This window comes from Callithrix jacchus, chromosome 6, assembly GCF_049354715.1.
Source record: "Callithrix jacchus isolate 240 chromosome 6, calJac240_pri, whole genome shotgun sequence".
In the NCBI taxonomy this organism is placed as follows: Eukaryota; Metazoa; Chordata; class Mammalia; order Primates; family Cebidae; genus Callithrix; species Callithrix jacchus.
The window spans coordinates 102,447,694-102,473,720 of NC_133507.1; the positions used below are offsets into that span (position 1 = coordinate 102,447,694).

Here is a 26,027-nt window from a genome sequence, read left to right on the forward strand (position 1 = left end):
TGTATGTCATACAGGAGCATGTAACAAGCACTCAAACTCTTTCCCCTTCATTCCTTAATTATCGAGTCAGTCACCAGCAGGTCTCAATGCTCCCCCTTATCCAAGCCCACCTGAACATTGCTGACAAATAGATCCTCCAAAAGCATAACTTTGATCATCCCACTGCCCTTCTCAAGAATCTATCACCACATATAATCAAAGTATGCCCACACTACCAACTCTTATTCAGAGACCTCATCATGTGGTCCCACATATCCTTATCTTGACCGTTACTTACCAGTGTCCCACAAAAACTGCTGAGTCTACTCCCTGTTGACAGGAGGCACAACCCTACTTTACACTTGTATTTATCTTATTCCCCAGGCAAATTCTATCCAGACTTAGGATTCAGCTCATGTGCCACCTGTTCTTAGCCCTTTCTTACATGCTCCACTTGCCAAAACTGTTGGGCAGTTTCCATCACAGGCTCAAAATTTTATCTGCAGAACAAAACTTAGCCCCACGGAGTCCAACTTCGTCATCTGTCCACAGTTACTCAAGTTGTGATGCGTTCCTTCCTTCACTCATTCAAGAAGTATTTGTGGGTCATCTATTATAGGTAATTCATCTCAAACTAAATGTTTCATACCAAATTAATTATCTCTCCCATTTTCTCCTTTCCCTTCCCCCTGTCTACCACAATTCTCCAAACTTGTTTCCTCTTCGTGTATTCTATATAACACATCCCGAGCTGGAAAATTCAGAAGGCTTCTTTACTTTTTCCTCTCTCTTTACCTCCCACATCCAATTGGTCACCAGTTATTTTTATCCTTTCTTAGAATATATATCTAAACGTACTCTGTTCTGACCCCATGAGCTTCATAACATCCCTGCTGAACTGTTGCAACAGCCACCTGATTGATCATCTCATCTCCATGCTCTCCACTGCACCAGAAAGTGTCTTCTTGAAACAGAACGCCAAACATTTATTGAGTGCCTACTAAATGCTAGGTAATATGTGGGGCATTAGAGGTCTAAATGTGACTAAAGATGTCTTTGACTCCTACTAAAGTGTGAGTATTTTGAGGGTGAGATCTTTGGTTAATTTCTCTCTATCCCTAGCACCTAGCCAATTTCCAAGCACATCATCATTGATAGTCAATACTGGTTTGAAAATATGAATGAGTAGCAAGTTCTAAGTGTGAGTTGTCTCTAAGGATAAATGAAGTAGGGCCAGGCGCGGTGGCTCAAGCCTGTAATCCCAGCACTTTGGGAGGCCGAGGCGGGTGGATCATGAGGTCAAGAGATCAAGACCATCCTGGTCAACATGGTGAAACCCCGTCTCTACTAAAAATTTAAAAAATTAGCTGGGCATGGTGGGGCGTGCCTGTAATCCCAGCTACTCAGCAGGCTGAGGCAGGAGAATTGCCTGCACCCAGGAGGCAGAGGTTGCAGTGAGCCGAGATCGCGCCATTGCACTCCAGCCTGGGTAACAAGAGCGAAACTCCATCTCAAAAAAAAAGATAAATGAAGTAACATTCCTATCTTCAAGTAGGTAAAATTAGCTAAGAACTTATGACACAGGAAGGTAGTTTGATAAATTTCATGAAATTAGTTGGTGGGAAATCAGAATTCTCATTATTTTTGTTGGAGTAAAACAGCTAGGTAGAGGATTGAAATCTAGTATGTACTTCCCTAAACTCATTCTCCAAAAATGGTCCATTTTCAAAGATGTTTAAGGAAGTAAGTTGGCATGGTGATTGTAAAAATTATTATGAAAGGATGATCATGTAAATACCAACACTATTTCAAGAGGGTAAGGGGTTGGCATGGAGGAGGGAGATCATGGGTTGTGCTACATAAAATAAAGAACCAGTTTTTAAAAAAAAGTGTTAAGGACTATGGGGGTAGAAGTTAGCTTCTGTCTCGTAGTCACACCCCTCATTTATTCCCAAATACAAATTGTTTAGGATATGGCAAAAAAAAAAAAAAAAACCCCACATTTCAGAAAATTTTCTACATGCAATGTGGTATCCTGGATTAGATCCAGGGACAGAAAAAAGACATTAGGTATAAGGAAGGGGTCAGGTTTCAGTTTGCTATATATACGAAAATTAACTAAAGATGGATTAAAGATTTCAATGTAAAACCCAAAACTATAAAAACCCTAGAAGAAAACTTAGGTAATATCATTCAGGACATACACATGGGCAAAGATTCATGACAAAAACACCTAGTACAACAAAAGTCAAAATTGACAAATGGGATCTAATTAAACTAAAGAGCCTCTGCACAGCAAAAGAAACTATCATTAGAGTGAGCAGGCAATGTAGAGAATGGGAGAAAACTTTTGCAATCTACCCATCTGACAAGGGTCTAATATCCAGAATTTACAAGGAACTTAAACATACTTAGAAAAAAAAAACCTTATCAAAAGTGGGCAACAAATATAAACAGACACTTCTCAGAAGAAGAAATTAATGCATCCAAGAAACATATGAAAAAAAGCTCAACATCACTAGTCACTGGTCATTAGAGAAATACAGATCAAATCCACAATGAGATACCATCTCATGCCAGTCAGAATGGCAATTATTAAAAAGTCAGGAAACAATAGATGCTGGCAAGGCTATGGAGAAATAGGAACGCTTTTATACTATTGATGGGCATACAAATTAGTTCCATCACTATGGAAGACAGTATGGCAATTCCTCAAGGATCTAGAACCAGAAATGCCATTTGAACCAGCAATCCCATTACTAGGTATATCCTCAAAGGATTATAAATCATTCTACTATAAAGACACACGCACACGTATGTTTATTGCTGCACTATTTACAATAGCAAAGGCATGGAACCAACTCAAATGCCCATCAATGATAGACTGGATAAAGAAAATGTAGTACATATACACCATGGAATACTATCCAGCAAAAAGGAATGAGATCATGTCCTTTGCAGGAACATGCATGAAGCTAGAGGCCAACATCTTCAGCAAATTAACACAGGAACAGAAAACTGAACACCACATTTTCTCTCACAAGGGGAAGTTGAACATTGAGAACTCATGAACACAGAGAGTAGAACAACACATGCCAGGGCCTATTGAGGGGTGGGGGGTCAGGGGAAGGAACTTAGAGGATGGGTCAATAGGTACACCGAACCACATAGTACACATATACACACATACCTATGTAACAAACCTTCACATTCTGCAGGTGTACCCCTTTTTTTTTAAGGAGAAATAAAGAAAAACAAAGAAAAGATAAAGGACATTAGTGAAAGAACTAGTGAAATCTGAATAAAGTCTAATTTAGTTAATAGTAATTTACTAATGTTAATGTCTTTATTTTGATAAATGTATCACAGCTACATAAGTTGTTAACATTAGGAAAACCTGGGTAAAGGGCACTGTCTTTGCAACTTTTTGCAAGTCTAAAATTTTTCCACATAAAAAATGTATTAAAGATAAATACATTTCCACCTTCTTATTTCCACGACATACTGGACAATTAAGAGTCAGTCTATGATTCAGTCATCAGTGGTCAGACTTTTGACTCAAAGGGAAAGAAGTCAAATGCAGTTCATTTTAACATACTCACCATCCCCTTATTCACTCAAGCCTGACCCAACCCTAGACTCTTTCCCCCTGCAAATCTCCTATTAGTCACCTGGCTACAAAACTGCTCTTGTTCCCTTGAATTTCTACCTAATAGCATATTAAGGCTTGTCTTTGCCAGCCTTTCTCTCACCCTAGATCTCTGTCTCCACAAAAAGTACCTCCCACCTGAGTAGCATGCTGTCTTGCCCTCCCACCCATCCCTCTCTACTATACTGCATTGTCTAGTTGTAATGTCTTCCCAGCATTTAGCTTCATGTAAAGTTATCTTGTTCACTCACTTAGTTTACTTATATCTCTCTCCCCTTATCTAGGCAGTAATCTCCTTGGAAATAAGGACCTTTCCTGTCTTATTTACTACTGATCCCTGAGGCCTAAAACAGTACCTGGAACAGATAGATGATTTTTTTATTAATAAGTGAATAAAGTTCATGAGAGAAAGGTTTCTGTCATATGTTTCTGTATCCTCTCCAGCTCCTAGGACCACTGCAATAATAATGACTTGTCATAAATTGTGGGTGATGCTCTTTAAAATAATTTCTCATTCTTATGTCCATTAGTTCACTGAAGACCTTTCTTAAGCACCAGACATCTTCTTTCTACAATGTAGAAATACACAGAACCAGACTCTGGCCCAGCAAAGTCAGGTCATGCAAAGGAGGCAACATCATGCTTATTTACAATAGAATAGCACTATTTGAGTTACAATACACGAGAGAGTGGTTAACATTATCGAAAATAGCATTTGAAAGTTCCTAGAAAATCACTTCCAGAGTCCTAATGCAGTGATTAGAGAGGATGAGTCAGTTATTTCTGGCTCACAATTCTATGATGTTGATAAAATAAATTGATTTCTTTTCCCAGTGAAGTGGGACATTTTTTATTTGAATGACAAGAATCTACACAAATCTGCTTTTTATTTTATAAACACTCGTCTCAGGCTTAAGGATCTCAAGTGAAAACTGAAAAAAAAAGTATGAATAAGACATGTTCTATGTTAAACTTAATTATCTTTAGTCAGGAGGAAAAGACAACAACTCCCTTTCTGCTTCTGCCTGCTGCAAGCTCAGTGCCTCTGCACAATGAGTACTGAATGACAGACTCCATCCCCAGAAACCTTCCCAGGCTAGGATGCTGCTCCTATCATGTGCTTCCTTTTCATTGCATCCAACATAATCTACCACAATTGTTTAATTTTCTGTCTTCCCCATGTAAGCTCTGTAAACTCCACAAAGGTGAGCCAGGTATATATTGTCCACCATTTTATACCCAGCATGTAGCACATGCCTACCACCCACTCTGAGCACAAAATTGCTCAAAAAATAATTGCATAAGACAATATTATGTGATTGCTTTATGGCAAATGACCATATTCTGAGGAGAGAGAGACCTCTGTGACAGAGAGCCCAAGCAAGAAGTTTTAAAGACTGAAACTCGTTCTGAATAGATACCAGGATAGGCTCCAGTAGTGATGAACAATTGGATTTTCAGAAGCACATGATTGTTACCTCACCCTCACAGATAATTTTTGAGTAACCAGCCCAACGACATTCTTTTCTTTGCTAGAAAAACTGCTGATATGGCCTTGGAAATTCACTCTGTTAAAAATAACTCTCAACCCCAATTTTGAGAGTTGATTTGAAGTTATAATTTCTCGTTCTTCTTCTAAAAATCCAGAAGAACTGGCATCAGTAGCTTTATCTATATTTCTGAAAAGGTTATCAATCCTTAACATTAAGCATTTCCATGCACCTCAAAAGATCGGCTTCTCTGATGTAAATGTCTTAAACACCTATTAAATGTGGGGTTTTTTGGGTTTGAGGAAATGACTGCCAGTCTTCACTATGAGCTAGAAAAAGTCACACTCTAGAAAAAAGGGAATACTTTTCCATTACTACTACCAAAACATTTCAGCCCCACAAATTTAAGTTACAACATAAAGGAAATAATACATTTTAAGCACTTTCTATATAGACATGTCAGTTACATCTATTTCGAAGTCATAGACCCAATACTCATATATATAATCATGTAAATATATATGTATGTACATAGATATAGAAATATATATGTGTGTATATATAAACTGATATATATACATTTAAACTGGCATATATATTTACACTGAGATAAATGGTTGCATGTGTATGTGTGTCTGTCTGCTTAAATTTCTGACTCATCCTTCAGCCTGCCTGATCATTAGCAACTTAATCTTAGCACATTACTATTTTGTGATTTCCAAGTCAATTCTTTCACATTCTGTATAAACTCCCTCCCAAGTTTTCTCCCTCTCTATTCCTCCTTATGATCATGTCTAATCTCCAGAGTCTCATGTTCTGCCACTCAAAGTAAACAAATTAATCCAGGTTTCATTGATTCTTCCAGTTGTTCAGCTCAAACTGATGATTGTTAAGGAGAATTTGAGAGCTTTGGGCCAATTTTTAAAGACAAATATGAATTTTTATGTAAATCTCCATGTGTTTTAATGGTGATAACCATTTCTCAAAAAACTAAATACTGTATGCATCCCCGTCTTCCTCCCCATCTCAAAAAAGATGACTGTTAGCTAGACAGATTGCAATTCCTGTCCTAGACTCCTGAAGGGTCCATGGGTATACTTAGGGAATATATAAACCTCTTTTTCAAACTGCAATCAACCTTTTATCAATGTAGTAAAGTTAATTTAAATTCATGGCAATCAGTATTTTCAGTAAGCTAAAAAGAACAAGTTAGGATGGAATGAATGGAATTGAAGGAAAAATAGAATGAAAAAACAAGAATATTATTTGGGAAAATGTTATACTTATGGGTGTATGTGTACCAAGTGACAAAGAAAGTGTATTTCAGAGGGGAGTGGCCAAACAAGGTTGGAAAAGCATACATGTAATTTAGTTTTATTCAGTTTCCCAAATACAGTTATCCCTTGGTATCCACACAGGATTGATTCCAGGACCCTCTGTGAGTACCAATATCTTAGGATGCTCAAAACCCTTATATACAATAGTGTAATATTTGCATTTATCTTATACATAACTCCAGTATACTTTAAATCATCTCTGGGTGGCTTATAATATCTTAGACAACCTAAATGCTATGAAAGTGGTTATTACACTGTATTATTTTTAACTTTTTAAAAATGTTTTCAACGGAGCGTTGTTTGAATCCACAGATAGGTAACCCGGGTACAGGGAAGGCCAACCCTAGTTCTGCACCCAAAGAGGATAGGAACATAAAAATGGGGACTACCTGAGGCCTCCTTCCCCTTCACTTTCTTTCTTTAGTCTTCCTGTAGGGGGAGCTCAAAACTAGTTCCAGCAGAGCGTGAAGCCAGTGCAGGGCCTGGCCTCCACGTCTCCAGAGGGCGCCGCAAAGATTTTGGTCGCCAAAGGTACCACGGTACCCGCGTCAGGAAGCATTTCTGCTCTGGAACATTTTCGTTTCGCGGGGTGCCAGCATTCCTGTGACGCATTTCCGGTTGGCCGACCTACGCACGTGCGGCTGGAAGGGAAGTAACGTCAGCCGGGAGTATTGAGCCGCTGTGCTGAGTGGCGCGGTGGTCTACGCGCTTCTTGGACACCATGTCTCACCTGCCGATGAAACTCCTGCGCAGGAAGATCGAGAAGCGGAACCTCAAATTGCGGCAGCGGAACCTAAAGTTGCAGCAGTGGAACCTAAAGTTGCAGGGTGAGATTCGCTGACTTGCGGTGGCTCAGGAGTCCCAGGCGGGAGCCCTGGCGCGTTCGGGCGACCGGGGGTCCAGCTGCTCTGGATGACCGAGGCAGCTTCCCCTGCAGCGTGTGTGATTGGGGAGAGTGAAAAAGCGGCCTTCACTTGGGACCCGCGCTGCTGCCCACTCGTTGCTTGGCTCCAACGCTGCTCCTGACCTTTCTGAGCAGTTTACTAAGTGTTAGAGCAGGAGGCCTCCCGGTTCCTTCCCTTCCAGGCTTGCAGCTAACCCGGCCTTTTGCATTTTTACCTTACCTTTTAATTCCCTCACCACCTGCAAGTCGCACCTCACCCCTTCCCTCATTTCCGATTAGGCTCCGTGGAACTTTCTCATTTCCACCCACTTTTTACATCTGTTTAATTCCCATATTTCTTTCCCCAAAAGCCCGTCTAGCTGTTACCGCAGAGCTTCTTTGATACTGTCGCCTTCCTCTCCCCACCTCCACACGCTCTCGTAGCACTTCCTCCCAAGAGCTTCTACGTATTTGCGTCCTGCACAGTGACTTAAATGAAAAGGATTTTACCAGAATGTCACCTTTCTTACCTACCTCATCTCCAGTCCCAGTGTCCTGACAGTGGGACCACAAATCTTGAAGTAATTGTGTTAACCTATTGTCCAGGTTAAGATATAAACTCCCCCAGGGAAAGGTTGGAGGCACAGTGCCTTGCCCCAGTTGGTTTTCGACGGACATTAATGGAAAAAAAAAAAATTCTGAAGAAGGCAATAGGTTTATGAATTTTAGGAATATGTTTTGAAGTTATCTAATATTTTTAATTCCTATAGAACAATAATACAGCATTACTAACTACTTTTCAGTGTATATGTAAGTAAATTTGAACAAAAGGGGGTATTACGTTTTATCTTTTTCCATATATAAACGGGGAACCTTTGGTAAGGACATTTCTCAGGTACAGTCATGTATCGCATAATGGGAGAGGTGATACACTGTGAGAAATGTGTCATTAGGGGCATTTGTCGTTTTGCGAACTTTCATAGAGTCTAGTTACACAAACCTAAATCTGCTACACACCCAGGCTACATAGTATAGCCTGTTGCTTCTAAGATGTCATCGTGTACAGCATGTTACTGTACTATCTGAGAGAATTGTAACACAATGGTAAATATTTTTTATAGCTAAATATATCTAAACAGAAAAGGTACAGTAAAAATACTATGACATGAGAGATTTTTTAAATGGTACATCTTTTTTTGTGGTGAGTGAATGTGAAGGCCTAGGACATTACTGTGCACTACTATAGACTTTATAAGCACTGTACACTTGGGCTACACTTTATTTTTTTAATACTTAATTAACCTTATACTGTAACTTTTACTTTATAAACTTGTTAAATTTTAATTTTTTGACTCTAACACTTAGCTTACAACACAAGCACATTGTACAGCTCTACACAAATAGTTTATGTCCTTTTCTGTGTGATTTTTTCTGTTAATTTTTTTTTCTTTTTAAGCTTTTTGTTAAAAATGTAAAGACACAGACACATTTAGTATCACTGTCTTCCACCTCCACATCTTGTTCCACTGGAAGATTTTCAGGGGCAACAATAGGCATGGAGCTGACATCTCTTATGATAACAGTGCCTTCTAAAATACCTCTCTTCTTGAGGCTCTTATACAGTTGACTCTTATTTTTTTTAATAAGTAGAAGGAATACACTCTAATGATCAAAAGTGTAGTAAATACATAAACCAGTAACATAGTTGTTTGTTATCACATGTATTATACATAATTATGTGTGCTTTACTTTATACGATGGCATCACGGTAGGTTTCTTTTACACTAGCATCACCATAAGTGTGGGTAATGTGTTGCCCTGCGACATTGCAACAACTGATGGCAGTAGGTGATAGGAATGTTTTAGCTCCATTATAATCTTATGGAACCACTATATATGTTGTCCTTAATTCACAGAAATGTCATTGTGCATGCATTACTGTATTTGTGTGTGATAAATGTTGGGGCAAATAAGTGGTCTTATCAACTGAATTTTCAACCCACTGCAGTCTAGAAGAGTTGGGGCTGAATATTTTAAAGTTGCATGAGAAATAGGATTTGTATGAATGAGTTGTAAATGTCTTTTTCAATATATCAGTTAATCATATGTTTATCAGATACTTAGGTTTATTTTGTGACTGTTATTATCTGACCTCATCTGTTTAAATATTTGACCTCATTGAAGTTTTTCTGTCCTAGACACCTTAAAGTCAGAGGTATGGTCTTCTGAAGTTAAGAAATCAATATAGGTTTCCTTTTTCCAGTATTTTTTCTTTAAGGTAATTTACTTTTCCTATACGGGAACACCATAAAATTGTAAGTTGTTTTAATTACATGAAGGAGAAGAAAAGCTAAATAATTTGTGTCTGGAAGCCATGGAAGTTCTTGTTTGGCATTTCAGTGTTTCTAAGTAAACTTCTTCTTTGTCACAGTGTATGTTCTGTTTATTTAAACAGGGGCCTCAAATCTGACCCTATCGGAAACTGAAAATGGAGATGTGTCTGAAGAAACAATGGGAGGTAGAAAGGTTAAAAAATCAAAACATTCTATGAATGTGGGCTTCTCAGACGCCCAAAATGGAGATGTGTCTCAAGAAGCAGTGGAAAATATAAAAGTTAAAAAATCTCCCCAGAAATCCATCATCTTAACCAATGGGGAAGGAGCAATGCAGTCTCCCAATTCAGTATTGAAAAAGAAAAAGAAGAAGAAAAAGAGAAAAATGGTGAATGATGCTGGGCCTGGTGGGTATTATCTTTGAACTTCAGCCATTTAGTTTTTCGAAGACAGTTATTGTTCCTCCATACTTTTGTGTGCACATGACATGTGAGAATTCTCTGTACTCACCAGAATATCAGAGATTAGCCTGGTGGCTAATGGTAACATTTTATTGGCAGAAGTGGGGAGTTCATTTCAACTCTTCTCAAAATATTGATGACTATATATTTAGTTTCTCTAACCTTGAAGAAAACCTCACTCTCAGAAAAGATTCTCCTTAGAGTTCTGGAAATTTTCTCTCTTTTTATGGCAGTCATCTGGACTTTTAATGATAAACGGAACATACTATGGCATAGTATTATAGTTCCGCGTGTTTACAAATAGAATTGCAGAATTACTAATATAAAGAAATCTAGGCTGGTATTAGTATCTGTCTTCCCAGACCTCTCTGTATTAAAGGGCTTTGCATTAATGATTTTTTTTTTGTTACCTTTTATTTTTGGCTTAATTCTTCCCGTTTTCCCACCATAAATTTCTCCCTTTGAAAGGAATCTTAGTTACATATGTAAAGTAGGAACTTCTGTAAATAGAACATTAATTTCTAAGTGCTAAGAATGGCAAGAGAAAAAGGAAGGACTATTTTTTGAAGGTGATAGAATTGTGGTAAGCTCACATGAAAGAAAGGACATTTTAATTGAGATTTGTACAAGCAGAGATTTCAAGGTAGAATAGGATAAGGGTCAGCAAACTATCCCTCCTTCTACCTATTTTTGTAAATAAAGTTTTACTGGGTCATAGCAGTGCCCATTTGGTTGTCTTTATGACAACAGAGATCATATGACCTGCAAAGCCTAAAATAGTTACTCTCTGGCCCTTTGTAGAAAATTTGCCAGCACCTGAGTTAGAACATTTTATTCACGTACCTTACCTGAAATACGGGTTTTATTTAAAAAGGAGCTTTGAACTTTTTCAAACACGCATGACTGTCTTCATGATGCCTACAAACAAAAGTTATTGTAATCCTGTTCTAAAATTCCTGCCTTCACAGTTCTTGTTTTGTGTATGCCCAAGGAAGTGGTATTATTTCTGCTCTAGAGCACTAAGTCACAATCCTGGGAGTTTTAACCTATGGGTAATTTTTTTTTTTTAATGAGATGGGGTCTCACTGTGTTGCCGAAGCTGGTCTCAAACTCCTGGGCTCAAGTGATCCTCCCACCTCAACTTCCCAAAGTGCAGGGATTACAGGCATAAGCCACCACACCCAGCCAGTTCTTAAAATGGGTAAATTTTAAGAACTGTTCCCAGGAAAACAAGCCATGGAAACCAGCTGAAGATACCTATGGGTTTTGAACATGTGGGTCCTGCAGAGTTGACTGTTTCCTGGAAGGGTGGCCATAAGGTACAAGGAAGAGACCAGTCCTGAGCTACAGGGAGTCCTGGGTTCTGGTCTAGGTCAGTTCTTTTCCAGTATCACTAATTGCCATATATTTTTATACAAGCCCAGCATGTAGTTAATCCATTTGACTCAGAGTTGAACATTGAAAAGAGAAGTGAGGTAGGACTGGAAAGGCAGTTGGTACTGTGTGAAAGTTGTGAATGTAGAAATGAGAAGCTAGGAAGCCCTGCCTTTCCTCTCACCCTCATCACTGTTAGCCAAGGAACAGTCCAGTATATGTCAGCCAGGACAGTGGATTGCAGCCCTTACTTTACAGTCTATCTCTAGTAACATGAAGAGCCTTTGATTAATAGCAGTTGACATGGGAGGAAAAAATGAGTGCTTATAATGAGTTTTTAAGGATTATGTTAATCAGATGTGCTTTCTTTTCCCCTCAGTGGAATTTGTGAAACTTATAATTGGTATCTTTGTACTGTTTAGTTGAACTTTTTAAAGTTTTAAATGAGATGGTATAATACATTAAGAAGCCTAAAAAGTTTTGTCACCAAGTCTTTCTGTACCTTGGATTACCAGTCATTTTTCATGAAATGGAATTATTAACAAACTAATACAGAATATAGCTTTTGAAAATATACCTCTTTATATCACAGATCTTCTGTTTTGTTGATCTCATTTGGAATTTTTTTTAAGAAAAAAATTTTGGGGATTTTGTCTTTTAAAACTAAAGATACAAAAAAAGCAAAAGCTGGAAACAAAGGGGAATCTGAAGATGAAAGTGCTGAGACTCCTAAAGAAACAGAAAATAATGTGGAGAAGCCAAATAATGATGAAGATGACAGTGAGGTGCCCAGCCTGCCCCTGGGACTGACAGGTAAATGTCCAGGAAGTTTTCTAGACATAGCTTCTTTAAAATGTGCCTCTCAGAGGATTATAGCTTGAAGGTTCAGTTGTGACTTTCAGTTTACCTGGAAAAAGTAACTGTCAACAACAAGCTTTTTTATATATCTTTTTGCTGCTTTTTCTCTTCATCTTCTATTATGTGGTGTTTTAGTTCTTTTTGTTCCCTATTTTTTTTTCTTTTGTCCATTTCTGATACTAAATATTTTATATGCACACAAACAGCTTCTAGGATTCTTTGGTTTGTCCTTAGGCTCATTCTATGTTGTAATAGGAAAATCATTGGCCCTCTACCAGCTTAACCTCCTTTGGCCTTTGTTCCTTTGTAAAGTTGAGTTTACTAGAATTCACTGCTTCTAACCGGGTATGTCTAGGAGTTGCTTCAGTTGCTTGTTTGGTTGGGGTGGTTGGTTTGTTAAAATGTTGAGGGTCCAACCCCAGATCTGCTTAATCCAAATTGCAAACATTTTGGCAGTAGCTCTCAAGCAGGGAAATTTGCCCCTGAAGACAAGTAACTCATCCTAGTTTGCCCAGAACTTTTCCAGTTTTAGCACTGAAAGTCCTGACTCCCAGGAACCTCCTCTGTCCCTAGCCTACTGAGAAGATCAGTCATCCTAAGCCTAGGAGACGTTTTCGGTTCTTGGAACTAGGGGCTGTCTACTGGGTGAGTGGAGGTCAGAGACACTGCATAATAGCTTATAATGCATAGGATAGCATCCACAACAAAGAATTTATTCAGCCCAAATGTCAGCAATGCCAAGATCAAGAGTCACTGGTTTACACCCTGGGCATGTGGAGTGAGGGGAGCCCCCAGGTGATTTTGATGCCTTCTGCTAAAGAACCACTATACTACTTGATACACAGGTTTAGCCTGACATTCTGTGGTTGTATCTGACTCTTCTGTGTCTTGTTGGAGTGAGATTAACAAGTTTTTATTTTATTGACATCAAATTCAGTTTTAATGCTCAGTGTTTTCACATTTTATGTCAAATTTCTTAAACATTTAATTTACCTCTGGACTCTTTCATTTTGTTTTATATAAATTCCTCGGTTATACCTCCTCTCCAGCCTTCATTTTGTCACAGTATGGGCTCTGGACTATAGCTCACACAGCCGTTGACAATGGAGAAACTTGAAAGGTATATGGTCTTTTGCTTGATATTGTCACATGTGAATAATTAAGGTTTAGCCTTTTTTTACTTTAGGAAGCTTTTCTAAGCAAAACCGATTTAGGCAACTATAGCAGTACTTACCTTTTTCAAAATATTTATCTTTTTTAAAAAGGTAAATTTGCTAATGATAAATTGTCTTCTGTTTAGGGGCTTTTGAGGATACATCATTTGCTTCTCTATCTAATCTTGTCAATGAAAACACTCTGAAGGCAATAAAAGAAATGGGTTTTACAAACATGACTGAAATTCAGCATATAAGTATAAGACCACTTCTGGAAGGCAGGTATGATTAACACTGAAGCTTAGATATTGGCATCTATTTTTAGAACTAGAGGATTATAAAGAACATACCAGTGTATTCTGTTCATTTTGTACTATATGTTGGGTCATGTATCCATCACGCATTAAAGGCTTTTAGTTAATTACTGATGTTTGAAGGAAAATGTTTGAAAGATGTTCATTTGTGTCGTAGCACAGTTCTGACTTACAATTTCCATATATAACCCAGGAGATCAATTTTAGCAACGTGGATGTCTTGTTCATGTTCTAGCCTTAGTGCCTAAAGTATGTGTATGTAGTACATCATAAATGAGTAGATTAAATGTCTTCTTCCTTTCCCTTTTTAATATTTAGGGATCTTCTAGCAGCTGCAAAAACAGGCAGTGGTAAAACCCTGGCTTTTCTCATCCCTGCAGTTGAACTCATTGTTAAGTTAAAGTTCATGCCCAGGAATGGTAAGCTCTTAGTATGTTATATCTGCCATTATTTCACTAGCCAGAAGTTTATTGCAGGTATTAATGGATTCATGGTGACAACCACAGTTAGACTTTTACCATATGTCATTTTTAGGAACAGGAGTCCTTATTCTCTCACCTACTAGAGAACTAGCCATGCAAACTTTTGGTGTTCTTAAGGAGCTAATGACTCACCACGTGCATACCTATGGGTTGATAATGGGTGGCAGTAACAGATCTGCGGAAGCACAGAAACTTGCTAATGGGATCAACATCATTGTGGCCACACCAGGCCGTCTGCTGGACCATATGCAGGTAAGAGATACAGTGCTTGTCCCATTGCCTTATATGAAACCTAAACTGACAACTAATTGTTGTTCTTTGTCCTTTGTTTTGTTAGAATACCCCAGGGTTTATGTATAAGAACCTGCAGTGTCTCGTTATTGATGAAGCTGATCGTATCTTGGATGTTGGGTTTGAAGAGGAATTAAAGCAAATTATTAAACTTTTGCCAAGTAAGTAGGTTGCATCTGCATTTGGTTTGCAAAGTATCTGTTGGAGGTAGATGAAAATTGTTCCTATAGAAAAACTGCACTAATGCCAGAACTTTACCATAGCCAAGTGAGTTAGTTGTGCCAATCAACCCGAAAGGTAGTTTGGAATACAAGCATCACACTTATTAACAACTTAATATAGTAGTTTTGCTCTTTTAGAAGTTATAATGAACGTTAAACAGAGTTACCTTAGGTCCTGTCCTCCACCTCTTGACTATTCTTACCTCATCTAACATCCTTCAAGTAGCTACAGGTTTGTTGCCTTACGTGTACGTACCTTGGTTATGGGACTTGCAGCATTATGAACTGGATATAACTAAGACTGTGGTCCCATTTATTATATAATTTATTTTTCAAAGCTTTATTAAAGGATAATTGACATACGTACACATTTATAAGTTACAATTTGATACATTCTTTGAAAAGTTTACCACTGTGAAACCATCACTGCAATCAAGAAAATGAACATGTCCACCATACCCAAAGGTTTCTTCCTGTCCCTTTTCTGTTTCTCCCTCCCATGACTCCTTATACACACACTTCTTCCCTAAATGAGTATTGATCTGCTTTTGGTCACTAGATTAGGTTGCATTTTCTGGAAATTTATATCAGCGTAGTTTTGATGATTTTGGTCTGGTTTCTTTTGCTCGGTAAATTCTTTTGATTTTCGTCCTTGCTGTCATGTGTGTCAGTAGTTCCTTGTATTCCTCAGTAGCATTCCACTGTGTGAATATGCCAGTTTGTCCATATAGCTGCTGATGAATGTTTCTGCTCTTTACAGTTCAGTGCTATTACAAATAAAGTTGCTGTGAACACTCATCTACAGTTCTTTGTAGAGACATATCTCCTTTTCTCTTGAGTAAACCTAGGAGTGGCCTAGCTGATATGTGTTTCATGTATGTTTACCTTTTTAAAAAACTGCCAGGTGTTTGCTAAAGCGGCTGTACTATTTAACATTCCTATGAGCAGTGTATGAAAGTTCCAGTTCCTCCTGGTAAGACTTGACCATCAGGTAATGTTAGCCCCAAGTTTGTTCTCTTTTAAGGTTGTGGTATTTTTGTCCTTTGCATTGCTATAGAAATTTTAGAATTGATTTGTCAGTTTCTCCCCCTTTCCCTCCAAAAAAGTCTTAAATCTTGATTGAGATTTTTATAATAGACATCATTGGAGGAAGACAATACTGAGTCATGTAAACCCATAATAAGGTATATCTCTATGTATTAGGTATTTTATTTCTCTGTAATATTTGGAGGGTTTCAGGATACAGGTTTTTTTCACATCTTTTGTCATATTTATCACTGAGTATTTCATTAAAATTTAAAATTCCAGTGGCTCGTTGCATATATATGTATATGTGTGTGTGTATGTGTGTGTATATATATATACACACAGATATATACTCAGTTGAGTTTTATATTGTTCTTATATCTAGCAAGACAGTTAATCCTGTACTGAATGATTATTCAGTATGACTTTCCAGTTGCACGTATCCTTTTGGATTTTCGGTATAGGCAATCATGTACAGATGAAGACAGTTTCACGTCTTTATTTAATTTTTTTTTTCTTGCCTGATTGCCCTGGCCAAAAACTCTAGTATGATAATGAATAGAAGTGGTGAGAGCAGACATTCTTGTCTTGGTTCTGATCTTAGGGGAAAGGATTCAATCTTTACCAATAACTACATATGAAGTTAGCTGCAGGGTTTTTTTTTTTTTTTTCTTCTTCTTCTTCTTCTTCTTCAGTTTTTTCATGAATTTAATATAAAGATGAGGAGTCCATTGTGCAACCTAAAAATTTACTTATTAAAACTATATTAATACTTTAATAAACTATACAAAAAGGTAATGAGACAAACGTACATTTATGGAACTGCGTGTCAGTTAGGCCAGTTCTCTGCAGAGGGAATTCCTGGCATGACGTCATTCATCTGTGAGGACACAGAACAGTCCTTGTTTAAACATACACATTCATCACTGCTCAGTATGATAAGCCTTCCACTTCTTGATGGTTTCCTTCTGCTATGAATGCACATGTCCAGTTGTCTGCTTCTTAGAGCACACATTTACCTTCCTCATCCACCAGCCATTGGAGGAGGACTGGGGCCACGCAGATGATTGATTCTACCCATTCTTCGGGAAGGGTTTCCTGGTGGCCCTCTTCCATCATCATATCTGGAATCAGATGAGTTTCCATAGCTGCTGCTTTTTTTCACATCTTGCTGAAGCAGAGTTTTGAAAAATAAAACCACAAACTGAGCTATTCCCCAGAAGAAATCTGTTATCAAAGATAATCTCCATGGAGACTGATTCCAGCTGTCCAACACTTGTCCGTTCGAGATGTAAACCATCTTGTCCTACTTCCCCGCTTCAGAGCGACTGGGCGCCTCAGCCGCAGGTTTTATATAGATGCCTTTTATCAGATTGAGGAAGATCTTTTTTGTTCCTAGTTTGCTGAGGGTTTTTAATCAGAAATAAATGGTCAGATTTTTTTTTCCTGTCTGTTAAAATAATCATGTTTCTTCTTTTGTTAACATAGTAAATTGTATTGGTTGATTTTTCAAATGTTGAACCAACCTGCATTTCTAGAATAAACCCACTTTGTTATGATACATTATCCTTTTTATATATTGCTGAATTCACTTTACTAAAATTCTGTTTTGAATTTTGCATATGTGCTCATGAATTATATTGATTTATAGTTTTCTTTTGTTGTAATGTCATTGTCAGGTTTTTGTATAGTGTAATGAATGACTGACTTCAAAGAATGAGTTGACATATAAACCCCCTCTTTAATTTATTGGAGAGTTTATGAATAATTGATGTTTCTTCCTTAAATGTTCAATAGAATTCACCAGTAGAATCCATTTGGGCTTGGAATTTTTTTACATGAAGGTTTTAACTAAAATTTCTTTAGTAGACACAAGGCTTTTTAAAAGTTTTCCTATTTTCTTTAGTTGTTTGTCTTTGAAGGAGTTTGTCCATTTCATCTACGTTCTCAGATTTATAGACCTAGTGTTTCATGATATACCTTTTTACCTTTTATAATATCTGTAGAATCTCTTATAATAGCTGTAGAATCTCTTTTGTAATATCTTTAGAATCTGTAGAGACATCATACCTCCCGTTTCTGATATCTCTACCCAGAATATTTGTAGTTGTGAGGCAATGGTAAAGAGTCCCAAAATGACTGGGGTTATTTTTATATGTATCTGTTTCAGCACGTAGACAGACTATGCTCTTTTCTGCCACCCAAACTCGAAAAGTTGAAGACCTGGCAAGGATTTCTCTGAAAAAGGAGCCATTGTATGTTGGTGTTGATGATGATAAAGCTAATGCAACAGTGGATGGTCTTGAACAGGTACTTTTTATCAATAACTGAAAACTTTAGGGATCTTACTTGGTGTTTTTATGTAATTATTGGAAGGATCATTCAGAAAGCAAATGGGTTAATGAACTTTTAAAATGCTGTAGGTGAGGCATAACAGTTTACACACTATGATTATCAGTGCCGTTGATCAAATTACACAAGTTAGGAAATGGAAAATGTACACTTGGTTCATTCGTATCTATTTGAACCATTTCTAGGGGTATGTTGTTTGTCCTTCTGAAAAGAGATTCCTTCTGCTCTTTACATTCCTTAAGAAGAACCGAAAGAAGAAACTTATGGTCTTCTTTTCATCTTGTATGTCCGTGAAATACCACTATGAGTTGCTGAATTACATTGATTTGCCCGTCTTGGCCATTCATGTAAGTGATTATAATGAGCTCATTGAAAACAGCATATGCTTATTAAATCCTAGAGGTTGTAGGATTGGAATTATTGCCCACTCCTTCAAATATCGTTCTGAGTAGTTAGATCACCACTAGGTGATAGACCCTGTACGTGGGGAGCACTGCTGGGTGTGGAGGGTTGTGAGAACTTCCAAGGAGTACAAGACACCATCCTCCTTGAAGGGCTTGCAGAACAGCTGGGAAATAGAACATAGGCCAGGGGATGAGCTCAAAATAGAGTAACAATTCCACAATTTGGGGGTTCTACTGATAGACTTCCTAGAGACAACCTTAACATTCCAGCTCTTACGGATGTTTTTATTTAATTCTAGGGAAAGCAAAAGCAAAACAAGCGTACAACCACATTCTTCCAGTTCTGCAATGCAGATTCAGGAACACTATTGTGTACAGATGTGGCAGCAAGAGGACTGGACATTCCTGAAGTCGACTGGATTGTTCAGTATGACCCCCCTGATGACCCTAAGGTAACTGGCATCCTTGGGGTATCTTCAAAATGACTCTGCATTAAGGAGTTCACTTATTCTCCTAGTTGCCTGACGGAAACCGCATTCCACATTCCACATTTGAAAGGTTTATCCCTACTATACAGTGACTGCAGTATTCCTCTGGTGTTGATAAGTATTTAAGGCTTTTCAGAGCTCAAAGGGGCTGTGTAAGAGGATTTAGAAGTATCAGTGGAACTTAAGTTATGAAAATGTAGAATGATCTCTTAAGAACAGCAGATGCCTAAAGGAAATAAAATTGCTTAAGGAGGTAGATAAGCTTCTGGATATGTGGTAGAATAAGCTTCATTGAGAAGTATTTTTAACAAACAATGCATTAAAGCCATTTTGATGATGAAGCATGCATAACACATATTTTATTAGATCACTGTTAATGCAGATATCATGTCCAGCCTTTTTGGCCTCAGTCATTGGCCTTTTACCCTTTGGGGGTGATATGCGCCAGAGGGATTGCTGTCCCGCTTTGTAGGGGTATGGCCCAGTCCCATGGGAGTGCACCATCCCAGCGCAGACGTGCATATACTCAGGACGCATATACGCAAATGAGCTCATGTGGAAGTCATTGTGTTAACTCAGGCTTTCTTTCTCCACCAAAGGAATATATTCATCGTGTAGGTAGAACAGCCAGAGGCCTAAATGGGAGAGGGCATGCCTTGCTCATTTTGCGTCCAGAAGAATTGGGTTTTCTTCGCTATTTGAAACAATCCAAGGTAACGATCTTTACTTGGAGAAAGATTTCTCTTGGTGTAGGGATTGTTAGCAAGCACCATTTCTACATGTGTCAGAGGAATCTTGAGTCTGGGCAGTACTATTACAACCATTCTGATGGCAATTAAGCAAGTAAGATTTTATGTACTTCCAGACCAGGAAGTGAAAACAGAAGGAATTGCCCACGTGGCTCAGCTTTCTAGCTCTGTTACTTACCAACGCCTCTGTGTCCCAGCCTCTCCTCTCCCATTCCCTCCAGGCCTCTTTGAGACCTTCTCCACTCCTTTGAAGCTCCCTCACACCTAGTCATCTCTGCTTCTGCTCCCCTTCTTTCCTCTTACCTTGTATGAAGCAGTGGGAAATCCTCATTCACTCTAGTCTCTGCCTCCTTCACTGCCCTCTGTCTCCTATTCATCAACTCTTGGCCTACAGTCTCTTCTCTGCAGTTAGCGCTTTACCATCTGAAATTTCTCACTGTAAAAAAGTAACTTCAAACTTAAACCTGTTCTTCTACCCCTTCCTGCAGGATAGCTACCGTCTGTTGCCTTTCCTCAGTCTGCCTTATTGGAACATTGGTTTATGTTCTTGCCAATTACCTTCCTCTTGGTCCCCAACCGGCCTAATTTGGCTTTAGCTTTGTAGTGTCACACCGGAATTGAATCCATCAGAACCCTAATTGGCCTCTTCATTGCTAGGCCATGGGGATGCATATCAGGCCTTCTCCTCCCTGACATTTGCATCCTCATGGCCTCTCTGGCATACGCTTACTGATAGGTTTCCTCTACCCTGCAACTATAGGCAGTGCCCTGAAATTGCTCTACAGCTTTTGTACACTTTCTCCAGAATGCTTGGTTTCAACTAGCCTCTGTCTTTGCTGGGAATGCCATCTCTGATCTCCTGCCCTCCTCCTTGTTCGCACAGAACAGGTGCTCATCAGGTTGACATTTCATTACTTATCTTTCTCCCTCACAAGACCGCAAGCTCTCCAAGGGCAGAATCCAGGACTTAGGCACCTGTTCTCCAGCACCTAGCATAAGCCTGTTGCTTTTCTGGTTATCTAATGAGTGATAACTGATGACAGATCCACCCTGTAGAGTTTGTGGTCATCATGGCCTGTAGTGTCACAAGCCTCAATACAGGGCTATGTGGTATTAGGGACCCTCTTCTGACATGGAGAAAGGGGGCTGATGGCCCTTCTGACTAGAATCCTTAGGCTGTTTCATGGTTCCAAACAGTCAGGATTGTAAAGATTCTCAGAGAAAAGTACTTTACTGACTCGATCCCTGTCCAATTCCTTGCCCTTCAGAAAGAAAGAAGTACAGATTGCCTAACTCAGCAGAGCAAAGATGAAACTTTCCCACCAACATTGGGAGACTAGGAAAATAGGAAAAGCAGATTTTCCTGTCTGTCTTGAGGGAATTCCATAGGCCTGATCATCCTTCCCTGTCTTCAGTACACAGTATCTGAATGCTCATCATCCTGGTTTACTAATCTTAATACTTTTGGTTTCTAGGTTCCATTAAGTGAATTTGACTTTTCCTGGTCTAAAATTTCTGACATTCAGTCCCAGGTATGTGATTTTTAAACATTTGTGAGTAAGCAAGAACCTTAACCTTGTCCCAGCCCTGTCTTTGTAGTGATTTATTGGGCAGTCACTGTCCTCTAAAGTCTACCCTATTGTAAAATGAGGATTGGACTGTGTCGTCTATAAGGTTTCTTGCTATTCTAGTTACCACCACTCTGTGCCCTCCTTAAATGTTTTCTATGGAGTGACTTTGCTCTAGGATATTTGAAATCTGGTATCTTGGAGGGTTTTGTTTGTTTTTGTTTATTAAAACCCGTGTTTCTTTCCATTTCAGCTTGAGAAATTGATTGAAAAGAACTACTTTCTTCATAAGTCAGCCCAGGAAGCATATAAGTCGTACATACGTGCCTATGATTCCCATTCTCTGAAGCAGATCTTTAATGTTAATAACCTAAATTTGCCTCAGGTTGCTCTGTCATTTGGTTTTAAGGTGCCTCCCTTTGTTGATTTGAGTATCCTTTTTTTTAATGAAGTTATCCTGGAACTGAGGAACAAAAGCTTGACAGAGAGGCATTTTGGGCTTTGCAGTAGATTGGTATGTGTTCTCTCTCAGACTGGAGGCTCCAGTGCTTGTCCTGATCAGTGTCTGTTTGTGCTAGCACAGCACATAGAGGTTGGGTGGGACAAGTGGGTATTAAACATTAGGATCGGATTATAGGGAAAAGGCAGCTTATGCCTTGAGCCTTCAAAAGACAAATTTGACTGTGGAACAAGGAGAGACAGGCAGTTGTGTGTTCCAGGCAGAAACATAGATAACAGCAAAACTCCGTGGTGGTTGCTGAGGCCACACTGTGCAGGGTACTTAGGTGAATGGGATGTTTTGAAGCTAAAGAGAGGATGGGACCTTTCAAGGAGTCTTAATCCTCTTAGAGCCCCTGAAGAATTTTATACAAGAAAGTGGCAAGTTCAGCAAAAGAAAATAAAACTTAGATGTTACTTACGATAGAAGGCAAAAGGAGTGTCTCCAGTTGCTTCAGTTGTGATTTATAATTTGTGCCTTTCAGAAGAAGAAACTGAGCAGCTGAAATGAGGCCTGTGCGTTAGTGCCATGGTAGTAACTTCTGAGGGGACTTGACGGCCAAATTTCTTTTTTTTTTTTTTTTTTGAGGCAGAGTTTTGCCCTTGATGCCCAGGCTAGAATACAGTGGCACGATCTCAGCTCACTGCAACCTCTGCCTCCTGGGTTCAAGCAATTCTTCTGCCGCAGCTTCCTGAGTAGCTGGGATTACAGACATGCTACCATGCCTGACTAATTTTTGTATTTTTAGTAGAGATGGGGTTTCTCCATGTTGGTCAGGCTAGTCTCGAACTCCTGACCTTAGATGACCCGCCCACCTCGACCTCCCAAAGTGCTGGGGTTACAGGCGTGAGCTACCACGCCTGGCCTTAGAGGACCAAATTTTGGGTTACCATGTTTATTTGTAAACATTGAATAAATGTCAGCTGAAATGAATACATGTCAAGTCCTGTGGAAGGAAGAGTAGCTCCTTCACTCAGGCATTCCTAAATTAATTTTAAAGAGAAATGATAGTCACTTGTTTTGACACACAGGAGGTGGTTTTTTAATGTGCTCCTGTAAACTTCCTGATTAAACTCATAAATCCCTGTTCACTGTCATGAGTTTTACTACGTGGAAGAAATAATTAAGGTGACTGTTACACACTGAAGTTTAAAATTGTACCTGCTCATTTTAGTCTGTAGTCACGTGGCCACTCTTAATTTTCTGGAAATTCATTGCATAGGCCTGTGTTCCCACATTTTCATGTAAGAATGGGGTTGTGGAGGGACAATAGTGTACATGCTGCTTTTTTCCCTGTGTAGATGTTAGGTTGGAGTTCATTATCTTTTTTACTTGATTTCCTTAATGTTTGCTCCTAGATGTCAACAGCAATGAAGGCAAGCAGAGAAAGCGAGGAGGCGGTGGCGGATTTGGCTACCAGAAAACCAAAAAAGTTGAAAAGTCCAAAATCTTTAAACATATTAGCAAGAAATCGTCCGACAGCAGGCAGTTTTCTCACTGAAGACATGCCTTTCTTTCATCTTGAATAACTTTTTCCTAAAGTGAATTTTTTTTACCCCTTGATTTAACAGAATTTTTGTAGCCTTTAGAATTTGGACTTCGTTAACAAGAGTATAAATTGACTTGGGTTGCAAGCACTGAGCACTGTTACTTCTATCAAGTCTCTCTTTTATTTTTGAGATACAAAACAGGCTTTGTTTTCTTGGTTGCCCAAGGGCAGAGCAAAGAATATCTGGTTTTTCTTATGATTATATAATATTTTAACTTTAAATCTCCCTCCCTCAGACAGATAAATGTATGTTACTGTTTTAATATAATTCTTTTTGTACCTCTCCTTCTTGTTTGGTGAAGATTTCTGTGGCATGGATTGCTGTTCTTACTGCTGTAAAGGTGACCTAGTGTACTGGGCAGCTGGAGGTAATGCAGAGAAAGAGTCTCAGGTTATTTTTTGTTTTTAGTTATTTCTTCGACCTTGACAGTATCTCATGACTCCTCCTGAAAATGCTGCCGTATAAAAGCGCAAAGAGCTCAGAAGCACCTTAGGATTAGGGTGGCATTGCTTTTATAGATTCTTGATTTTAAAGCAATGAGTTTTTCTTGGGTGTTTCGGTTTTTTTGGAGCGAAAGGTATGGATTGTAATTTCAATAAAGTGTCACTAGCAGTCATAACATTCGATGGGAAGCGGGTAGGAAGAGGGTGAAATTGAGATGTTTGAGCCTTATTTATATCAATAGAGGTGTAATATACCGCATTTCTTCATTTGGTAACAGCAAAGACTAAAAACGCACAAAGAATGGTGATGCTTCTCGTTCAGATTTGTTTAATTCAGGGTGGTTTGGATTTTGGTAAGCCTTTTTACTCTATAGAGTACTTAGAAGACAGGGGCAACTTCCTTGGACTTAGAGCCAAGCTATCAAACAGTGCCCAGCACACGTTAATGTTAGCTTCTTTCTGAGAAAAATTACCTCTTCCAGGCCATGAAACAAAAAATACATTTGCTATGAAGATTGACAAAAAACGAAGTTAGAAAAAAAAAAAAAAAGCAAAGTCAGTGATTTAGTCAGATGGGTTTTTGTTATAAGAGCACTTGATTTCTAGTGTGTTTTGTATAGTGTATAACTACAAAATAGTACATTATGTAGCAATTCAAAACCAAAGTTGCTAGCATCATTTGGCTGTTGTGCCAGTTAATCATAGGATCCCATTAAATGTAAGAAGTGCTAACATCTAATGTAGAGGAAACTGTTTGGTAACGAACATTCCAGTAGGAAAAGAAAAGAACAATCTTCTGTTTCTGGGCTTGGCTGTCATCAGCCTGGTCAGACCTGTCCTAGGCTTCCAGCCTTGACTGCTGAGCTCCTGGACTGGCTTCTTGGATTCCTATTTCCTGGTGTTTAATAACTCCCTCTAGGATCATGTTTTCTTCCCCGCCCCGCCCCCCCCACCAGAAATAATGTTTTTTAAAAGACAAAAACAAAGGGAAGAATATTTAATTACTGAGCAGAAGTAAATACTATTGATATTTTGTACATAATTTAATTTTTATATGCATGTTTGTGCTTTTTAATTTTTTTTATCAAAATGAAGTCATCTACATACTGCTTGTAACCAGCTTGTTTCATAACATGGTATTTTCCTGTGTCATTAAATAATTACCTCATGTTTTATTTTGTTATGGCTGCTTTGTTGACCCTTGCTTGGTCTGCCAGGATTTAGGTTCAAGATCCCTACCCGATTGTGCTAGACTGGCTGTCCCTGTTGCAGTATATCTTGTGCTCCTACTGGTCTTGAGATTATTTACCTCTTATTATGAGTCAGTCTCTACAGGTTTTGTGAGAAAAGCGTAGAAACAAAGTGGATAGGTTGGCCCTGCTATATAAGAACTTAATTCAGGTCCCTTAGCACCCCCATCCATGATCTCCATTCCTGTAGTCAGCTGTGGTCTGAGTAGCTCAGTACAGTACAATAAGCTACTTTGAGAGGCCACGTTTACATGACTATTATTACAATATATTGTAATTGTTTTATATTAATCTCAATGTGCTAATTTATAAACTTTGTCATGTATAGGAAAGAATTTATAGAGGGTTCAGTCTTCCACGGTTTCAGACATGCACCAGGGGTCCAAATGTATCCCTGGAGGATAAGGGGAACTACTGTACTTGCTGGGTGCTGTTTGTGATTGTAGTGGCAGGATGGTCCAGGTTAGGGACAAAAGACAACCAGACTAGACCACCCTGGCCAGATTCAGATGTGAAGGAGCCAGTTACTAGTATTATGTACAGTGAGTGAAAGCAGCACCGTCTGCAATGCTCATGCACAGTAAGGACTTCATAGGTTTCTGTGCTAAGAGCACAGTTGGTGGCAAATGTGGGCATTTGACAGGTGGCTGCAGCCATGAAGGTTAGAAGGCAGAATGTGAGGTTTACTGTTTCTGCTCCTGTTTTATTAGTATCTAATTCAGTCTGGGCAAGTGTATGTGATTGGTCAAACCCAGGTCACAGCCCCACCCTGGCTGCGTGGAGGCATTTCTTCTTGTCTGATGGGAGGTGATCTCAGCAGCCCACCAATATTTGTTCCAGCCTATTTTGCAAGCCTAGTTCTGCCACCATTT

The 26,027-nt window shown here is 38.8% G+C and overlaps 1 protein-coding gene and 1 pseudogene across 1 annotated transcript; one reads left to right on the forward strand and one right to left on the reverse strand.

The window, feature by feature from the left end:
• The first annotated feature begins 7,115 nt into the window (after positions 1 to 7,115).
• Positions 7,116 to 25,080, forward strand: DDX18 (DEAD-box helicase 18). Its single transcript, XM_008999007.5, has 14 exons — positions 7,116 to 7,282; positions 9,794 to 10,078; positions 12,176 to 12,319; positions 13,665 to 13,800; positions 14,151 to 14,251; positions 14,367 to 14,566; positions 14,652 to 14,766; positions 18,023 to 18,162; positions 18,390 to 18,551; positions 18,908 to 19,060; positions 19,696 to 19,809; positions 21,321 to 21,377; positions 21,667 to 21,844; positions 23,271 to 25,080. The coding sequence occupies exons 1-14, from the start codon at positions 7,177 to 7,179 to the stop codon at positions 23,411 to 23,413; spliced, it is 2,034 nt and encodes a 677-aa protein (XP_008997255.3). The 5' UTR covers positions 7,116 to 7,176; the 3' UTR covers positions 23,414 to 25,080.
• LOC100399802 (selenoprotein K pseudogene) lies at positions 16,540 to 17,189 on the reverse strand (annotated as a pseudogene).
• Positions 25,081 to 26,027: the final 947 nt, after the last annotated feature.

Excerpts from the sequence above, each read along its gene's own strand:
- DDX18 (XM_008999007.5), top strand. The coding sequence starts at position 7,177 with ATGTCTCACCTGCCGATGAAACTCCTGCGCAGGAAGATCGAGAAGCGG. Across the intron at positions 12,320-13,664 it reads CCTGCCCCTGGGACTGACAG|GGGCTTTTGAGGATACATCA; the intron begins GTAAATGTCCAG and ends TCTTCTGTTTAG. Across the intron at positions 14,767-18,022 it reads AATTATTAAACTTTTGCCAA|CACGTAGACAGACTATGCTC; the intron begins GTAAGTAGGTTG and ends TATCTGTTTCAG.